Raw genomic sequence first — 8,544 nt, 5'->3', positions numbered from 1 at the left:
ACCTCGTGATCCACCCGCCTCGGCCTCCCAAAGTGCTGGGATTACAGGCGTGAGCCACCGCGCCCGGCCTATTATTTTAATTTGAGAACCTAATCCAAATTCTAGGGCCCCATGTACTGACTATAGAGTGAGTGATGATATTCAGTCATTGAACTTGTGTTACTTAAAATATTTGTGAAACTTTAAAAATTATATTCCTTGTGAATTGAGTACAAAGAAAGCAATTCAAACTTAAATGTTTTCTACTGAAGGTAGTTAGAATTACTCTGTTCCTTAAGAGTTTCCTTACTTGTTAAGTGGGGACAAAATAGTGAATATCGTCTAGAGCTGTGAGAATTAAATTGTTGGTATTTGCAGGGCCCTTAAGTGTAGTGCCTGCTAAATAGTAAGCATTCAGGTATTAAATATCATTATTATGTCGCAGTTGTTTTGGAATTGATCTTAGCTGGGGTGGTAGAACTGAATATTTGCTTTACTGTGGTGTAGTTTTTATTTTTTTAAGTATACAAGGGACTTTCTTTCTAGAAAATATACAGACTTTGGGGAAAAAAAGAAATAAGAGGCACTAATAATTTTTTAGGCCACTTTTCATTTCAAAAAATTTGCTTCAGAACTTTTCTACCTCATTTTCTAACGAATGTATCTTAGGGAAGTTAAAGAGAAAGCTTAGAAGTTTTTAAACTGCCAATGGTGTTTAATAATCATCTAGTGTAAAAGTTTTCAGTACTTGTGCTTTTAAGTTTCTATGGAATGTGTGGAAATGTAAATTGGTTCAGCCATTCTGGAAAACAGTGTGGTGGGTCCTGAAAAAACTAAAAATAGAACTCTCATAGCATTCAGCAGTTTTGCTCCTGGGTATATATCTAAAGGATATGAAATCAGTATATGAAAGAAATATCTGCACTCCCATGCTCGTTGCAGCATTAGTCACAGATGTCAACATATGGAATCAACCTGTGTCTGTCAATGAAATGATGGATAAAGAAAATGTGGTTTATGTACATAATGGAATATTATTCAACCATAAAAAAGAATGAAATTCTGGCTAAGTGTCATGGCTCATGCCTGTAATCCCAGGACTTTGGGAGGCCGAGGTGGGTGGCTCACGAGGTCAGGAGTTCAAGACCAGTCTGGCCAACATGGTGAAACCTCTTCTCTACTAAAAATACAAAAATTAGCTGGGTGTGGTGGTGGGTGCCTGTAATCCCAGCTACTTGGGAGGCTGAGGCAGGAGAATCCCTTGAGCCTGGGAGGTGGAGGTTGCAATGAACTCACATCACCCTATTACACTCTGTTGCACTCCAGCCTAGGCAGTATAGTGAGACTCTGCTCCGCCCCCCCAAAAAAAGTGAATGAAATTCTGTCATTTGCAACAGCATGGATGAACTTGAAGGGCATTATGTTAAGAGAAATAAGCTAAGCACAGCAAGACAGTAGTGTATGATCTCATTTATATGTGTATCCAAAAAATTCAAACTCATAGAAACAGAGTAAAAAGGTTGTTACCAGAGGCTGAGGGGTGAGGGTATTGGGAAGATGTTGGTCAAAGGACAAAAAAGTTCACTTAGATGAGAGTGAGTTCAAGAGATCTATTATATATAATGGTGACCATTTAAAAACATCTAATCCAGGTTGGATTAACAATAATGCTACGATCAGGGAATGATATATATTTAAACTGTTTCTATGCTGTGTTTTAATAGATTTTATAAGACAGAACCAGATTTATAAAGGGATAATGAATGGAACTGGAAAAAAGATTTTAAAATAATTTTAGCATTCTCAGAACATTTTGAACTTTTAGCCAAAATAAAACAAGTAGTATTGTATTTTCAAAATCCATTTAATACTTCATTGGTTGCTACTTAGAATAATGTATCCTATAAATTTATAGTTAAATTTAAATCTTTTAATTAAAAAAAGACTTGGGCAACTAATGGAATTTTAAAAGTCAGTAGCTATTCGGTATACCAACCTTCAGTAAAAGATTAACAACATGATGACTAGAAAGCTGGAAATAAAAATTGAGGTTTTCATAACTATGGAGGTTATTTACTTATCTAATTTTGAAGAGATTTTATTCATGATGGGGGGATATGTTGGATGTGCTTGTATTTCTTTGGTTTTTATGAAGAAGAATTTGAAACATACACAAAAGTAGACAGACCTGCCAATTCCCTCCAATACCTTCATTCATTTACTGTCTTGAAATCATAGGTCTCATATTTCATTTATAAATCCTAATATTTTTATATTAGCAAAATATTTAATGGGTCTACTGGAGCTCCACTTTCTTTAATTTAAATTTTGTACTTTTTTTCTGTAGAATGTTGTGGATGCATTAAAAGTTAAAGGTTTATCTCTTGGCTGGGTGCAGAGGCTCATGCCTGTAATCCCAGCACTTTGGGAGGCCAACACAGGAGGATTGCTTGAGCTTAGGAGTTCAAGACCAGCCTGAGTAACAGAGACCCAGTCTTTACTAAAAAGTAAAAAAATTAGCTGGCTGTGGTGGTGTACACCTGTAGTCCCAGCCACTTGTGAGACTGAGGTGGGAGGATCCCTTCAGACCAGGAGCTTGAGGCTGCAGTGAGCTAGGATCGTACCACTGCACCCCAGCCTGGGTGACAGAGAGAGACCCCATCTCTTAAAAAAAACACCTCTCTTATTGTGTTTATCTTATATAACCTCGTTGAATTTTTATTAAAGTTAAGGATCAGATGATGCAATGCATATATGCTCAACTTTTTAAAAAGTAAAGAGTAAACATAGGTTTACCAATGGTGTATTTTTCAATATTTTAGCACCACAGAAATCCCTGGGCCATGAGGTGAATGAGTTAACCTCAAGTAGATTATTGAAGCTAGAGATGGAAAACCAAAGTTTGACAAAAACTGTAGAAGAGCTTCGGACTACTATGGATTCTGTAGAAGGCAACGCTTCCAAAATCCTAAAAATTGAAAAAGAAAATCAGAGACTCAATAAAAAGGTAAATTAAAATGCAATGTTTATTGTAATGTTAAAAAATACTTGTAAAAGTGTAAATAAATGGCGCATTTATTTTCCACTTTTCAAATGCACCCTCAATGTTATTTTACCTTGTTACAGAAATTTTCAAATATACATAAACATGGTGTGAATGAACTCTATACTTATTATTCAGCTTCAACAATTAAGAACTTACTAGCTGATCTTGGCCAGGCACAGTGGCTCACTCCTATAATCCCAGTACTTTGGGAGGCCAAGGTGGATGGATTACCTGAGGCCGGGAGTTTCAGACCAGCCTGGACAACATGGTGAAACCCTGTCTCCACTAAAAGTACAAAAATTAGCTGGGCGTGGTGGTGGGTGCCTGTAATCTCAGCTACTCGGGAGGCTGAGGCAGGAGAATTGCTTGAACCCAGGAGTTGGAGGTTGCAGTGAGCTGAGATTGCACCAATGCACTCCAGCCTGGGCCATAGAGCGAGACTTAGTGTTAAAAAAGAAGAAGAAGAAGAAGAAGAAGAAGAAGAAGGGCTTGAGAAGTTATATTTACCAGTTTCCAAGTAATGAATTGGTTCTCTCATATCCTCTTGAGACAACAAATAAGTGAGTTTGTTATTTTAGTGTCATTGTGAACCCATGAACTTAAAAATATTTGTATTGTTTCAAACCACTGCGTTTGCTTTTCCTACTGTCTCAACCCAGGCTAGTGGAAGCCTTTTTAAAAGTTGATTTGGTCCTGAATCCTTATGACATGGCCTTAGCACTCCCTTGAGAGTTTTCTTGCTTTTTGTCATGACAAAATAATTTAGGCTCAACTTGAACGTTTTCTGTCCCAGACCTAGAGACAGCCATTTCTCTAAAAAGCTCTTATTCCTTTTAGTGGGAAATGATATTTAGAGACCACAATTTAGGCATTATGAAACCTGAATGTTAATTAGACTTTGGTTGAACAGAAATATTCCAGTTGTGCAATCACAAGTGTTTTATTTTTGCATATCTTTCTGTACGCATAATTCTACATAAATAGAATCCCAACATAAAAGCATGCATGACTAAGAATTGTTTCTAAGAAGTTCCTAAGTGATGCTCATCCTGCTGTCCTGGAATCATGCTTTGAAAACCACTGCCTTAGATTATTCATAGGCTCCTTGGTATTCTTGCAAGTTTTTTTTTATTTTTAAAATAAATAAATAATAAGTGTTTGACAATATAGTGTTAAAGTAGGATGACCATTTAGAATTTAGAACAGTTTTATTTTGTTGTCATTATAATTGGGCTTGTAGGATACAGTTTCTTTTTGAAATTAGCTTTGAAGTTTAATTTGTAAATTCTTAGTGATTCATGCATTTTTGATCAATTAATTGCACAAAAGATTTTTTTGTAAACTGAATGTTTCACTTTAATGTCATTGATACAAAACAACAAATGAGTTTAAATAACTGTTATTCATATATTTCCATCCATGTAATGTGAGAACCAGATTATTTATTCATAGCTGAAAGCTTCCAGAACTGTAAATTAATGTTGAATTGAGTTATTGGATAAGTTTTTTGACATGATGCTTTTCATATTATTGTTATTATTTTGAACTAGAGTCTCGCACTGTCACCCAGGCTTGAGTACAGTGGCGCAGTCTCAGCTCACTGCAACCTCCATTTCTCAGGCTCAAGCAATCCTCCCACCTTAGCCTTTCGAGTAGCTAGAACTACAGGCATGAGCCACCACACCTGGCTAGGTTTTTTGGTTTTGGTTGTTTTTTTTTTTTTTTTAAGTTTTGGTAGAGACATGGTTTCCCTCTGTTGCCCAGGCTGGAAATATTATTGGAAGATTGTTTCCATGTGTGTAGTTATTTCCATTAATGTTACAATAGAAAAGTTAAAATTGCTTTAGAGTGCTTCACTATTGACATAAGAATAAGTAACATTTAACTTGAAATAGAATATTTTGTAAAATTTTCTCAATTTTTTTAATTGCCTGGTTTGAATATGTTGTATGATAATGGGAAAATCAATAGTCTTAGCATATTTTTAATCTAAATTTGCTATTTTGTACATATTAACTAACAATATTTTTATCTCTAAAATGTGTAATTCAAAAGAAATTTGAACCTAAAATATAAATATTTGCTAGTTTTCTTTAGTTCTTTTTTCTATAGTAGTATTCTTTTCCTCCCTTTTTTTAATTTTAAACCAAGTCTCTTCTTTTTTCCTCATTAAATTTATACTGTACTATTTCTCATCTTTTCCTTCATTCTTTTTATACCTTCTCCTTCCTTCTTGCTCACTGAAATTCTCTGTGTTATAAGTAAAATTTTACTTTACAAATCCACTCAAGCCAAGAAAATTTTTAACTAAAACTTGTATAGTTCTCATAAAGCACATTATCATTATTCAGCTGGATTTGTCTTTATGTTTAGAAGTTGAAACTTACCCCAAAAGATGCATAGGATAAGAAGTCATGTCTGCATATTTTATACAGCTGTGGAAATTAGCATGGAATGCTACTTGAATTTCTATACTAAGTTCTTAAATTTTGGCATTTAGATATTAAAACTATATTTCATCCTTTATTCAGTTATCTTTTGTTTTGACATGTTTTCACCATTGTAGACTATTTAACATATTGTTTTGTGTTTTAATTTTCTTTAGGTTGAAATTCTTGAAAACGAGATTATTCAAGAAAAGCAAAGTCTTCAGAATTGTCAGAATTTAAGCAAGGATCTAATGAAAGAGAAAGCTCAGCTTGAAAAAACAATTGAAACACTGAGAGAAAATTCAGAGAGACAGGTTCATACATTTTTTACTAAGCAAACAACGTATTTTAAAATTTATTAGCAAAAGTTACTTAAAATATCTGCAAACAAAATGTTCATATAACATTAAAGGGAAACACTTTAGGCGTTTTTTATTTTAAAGGAATTATAATTTTACCTCATTTTTTAACCTATGTATCTTAGGAAAGCTGAAGACGAAGCTTAGGGTTTTTTAAACTGCCCATGTGTTTAATAATCATCTAGTATAAACATTTGTAGTACTTGTGCTTTCAAGCGTCTGTGGAATAGGACTGCAGATTCTAGAGTCCCTGAGTGGAGTTGGCTAGGAAATGCAGCTGTCCTCTTACCTACCAAAGAGGGAGAAATGTGGTGGCAACCACACTGTCTTGGATATTATCAAATTTGTTTTCAAGTGTTTAATGTTGATTCTAATTTTATGTTTGAGGAAACTGAGAACTGGATTGATTAATTGACTTTTTTTTTTGAAATATGTATTTATTTGAGACAGGGTCTGTCTCTGTCGCTCATGCTGGAGTGCTGTCATACAATCATAGCTCACTGCAACCTCGAACACCAGGCGCGAGCAATCCTCTCACCTCAGCTGGGACTATAGGCATGCACCACCATGCACAGATAATTTTTTAATTTTTTTTTTGGTAGAGACAAAGTCTCGCTATGCTCCCCAGGCTGGTCTCAAATCCCTGAGCTCAAGTGATAATCCTGCTTCAGCCTTTAAAGTGCCAGGATTATAGGTGTGAGCCACCATGCCTGGGCATTAATTTTTTTAGAAGTAAAATTATTTTTTTTATATCGTCCAGGTATAGTCCTCAGACCAGCCATAAAAATGAAGGTTTCTTTACAGATACAGAACCAAAATTCTAGATTAAGCTTCAGTCTGCACTTTTGCAAGCTTCTTGGGATTATTTAACACACTAAATTTTGAGAATCATTGTATTAGGTCACGCCATAAATAGGATGAATTAGTTCTCAAACGTACCCAGTGATTTTTGTGATTTCGATGCTTCCTAATTAGAATTCTTTTTGGGAATGAATACACGTACGTATAAGCCCATATACACAAATGTGATACAGCATATGTTTACTGAGGACCCACTATAGGCATTGGAAAAGTTACTTAGTAAAAGTAAAACCTTTTGTTCTCAAGGAGCTATGTGTGTGTGTTACACCTGCATTCCTATTTGAATTTGAATCATGTAACCGTAAATAATCTGAAGACCATTTCGATTAATAGAAAATACATTTCTCAACCATTCCTTTAAATTGTGAACTTCCCACAGACACGAAATGGCCTGGCAGTATGTGTACACAGTGGTCTTCAGTAAATACTTGTCAGAATTAAAAGTAAAACAGACATTCTAGTACCCTTTTTTTTGTTCCCCCTTTCCTGGTAGTTTTTGGAAGGGATAAATCATAATTTGTTTTGACTCAATTACAGTTTTTAATTGTTTCCTTTTTCAAATTAGATTAAGATATTGGAACAGGAAAATGAACATCTGAATCAAACAGTGTCTTCCTTAAGGCAGCGGTCCCAGATAAGTGCAGAAGCAAGAGTGAAAGACATTGAAAAAGAAAACAAAATTCTCCATGAATCTATCAAAGAAACAAGTAGCAAGCTAAGCAAGATTGAATTTGAAAAAAGACAAATTAAAAAAGAATTGGAACTTTATAAAGAAAAAGGAGAAAGAGCAGAAGAACTTGAAAATGAATTGCATCATCTTGAAAAAGAAAATGAATTGTTACAGAAAAAAATAACTAATTTAAAAATTACTTGTGAAAAAATTGAGGCCTTAGAACAAGAAAATTCAGAGCTAGAAAGAGAAAATAGAAAATTTAAAAAAACATTGGATAGCTTTAAAAACCTGACCTTTCAGTTAGAATCCCTAGAAAAAGAGAATTCCCAACTTGATGAGGAAAACTTAGAACTGCGAAGGAATGTAGAATCTTTGAAGTGTGCAAGCATCAAAATGGCTCAGCTACAGCTAGAAAACAAAGAACTGGAAAGTGAAAAAGAGCAACTTAAGAAAGGTTTGGAGCTCCTGAAAGCATCTTTCAAGAAAACAGAACGTTTAGAAGTTAGCTACCAGGGTTTAGATATAGAAAATCAAAGACTGCAAAAAGCTTTAGAGAACAGCAATAAAAAAATCCAGCAATTAGAGAGTGAATTACAAGACTTAGAGATGGAAAATCAAACATTGCAAAAAAACCTAGAAGAACTAAAAATATCTAGCAAAAGACTAGAACAGCTGGAAAAAGAAAATAAATCATTAGAGCAAGAGACTTCTCAATTGGAAAAGGATAAGAAACAATTGGAGAAGGAAAATAAGAGACTTCGACAACAAGCAGAAATTAAAGATACCACATTAGAAGAAAATAATGTGAAGATTGGAAATTTGGAAAAAGAAAACAAAACCCTATCCAAAGAAATTGGCATATGTAAAGAATCTTGTATCCGTCTAAAAGAATTAGAGAAAGAAAATAAGGAGCTTGTGAAAAGAGCAACTATTGATATAAAAACGTTGGTTACACTACGTGAGGTAAATATATTTACCTAAATTAAAGGCAAATATTATTTATATTTTCAGCTCAAGGTTTCTTTAATTTTTATTGGATCCTATCAGTAATTTGCATCATGTATTTTTTGTTGTTGTTGAACTAAGAAATACCTATAAATTGTATTTTTAAAATGATTTGCAGTAATAAAGTTTCCTAGTGGTATCTGACTTATTGCATTATAATTTTAAACCTTTATTTCAATATAATAAATGCTT

At 34.1% G+C, this 8,544-nt stretch overlaps 1 protein-coding gene across 7 annotated transcripts in view; it reads left to right on the top strand.

Annotated features, from left to right (window-relative positions):
- The window catches only part of CCDC88A (coiled-coil domain containing 88A), a 126,015-nt gene that overhangs the window by 73,663 nt on the left and 43,808 nt on the right, over positions 1-8,544 (top strand). For all 7 annotated transcript variants that reach the window (XM_017542392.2, XM_017542398.2, XM_017542393.2 and 4 more), the window contains exons 13-15: positions 2,802-2,986; positions 5,631-5,768; positions 7,240-8,310. In XM_017542392.2, coding sequence (XP_017397881.1) covers positions 2,802-2,986; positions 5,631-5,768; positions 7,240-8,310 — 1,394 coding nt within the window. The remainder of the gene's footprint in view (positions 1-2,801; positions 2,987-5,630; positions 5,769-7,239; positions 8,311-8,544) is intronic.

The sequence above is a fragment of the Cebus imitator genome, unplaced genomic scaffold (genome assembly GCF_001604975.1).
Source record: "Cebus imitator isolate Cc_AM_T3 unplaced genomic scaffold, Cebus_imitator-1.0 Scaffold143, whole genome shotgun sequence".
In the NCBI taxonomy this organism is placed as follows: Eukaryota; Metazoa; Chordata; class Mammalia; order Primates; family Cebidae; genus Cebus; species Cebus imitator.
This window is presented reverse-complemented; position numbering and strand designations above follow the sequence as displayed.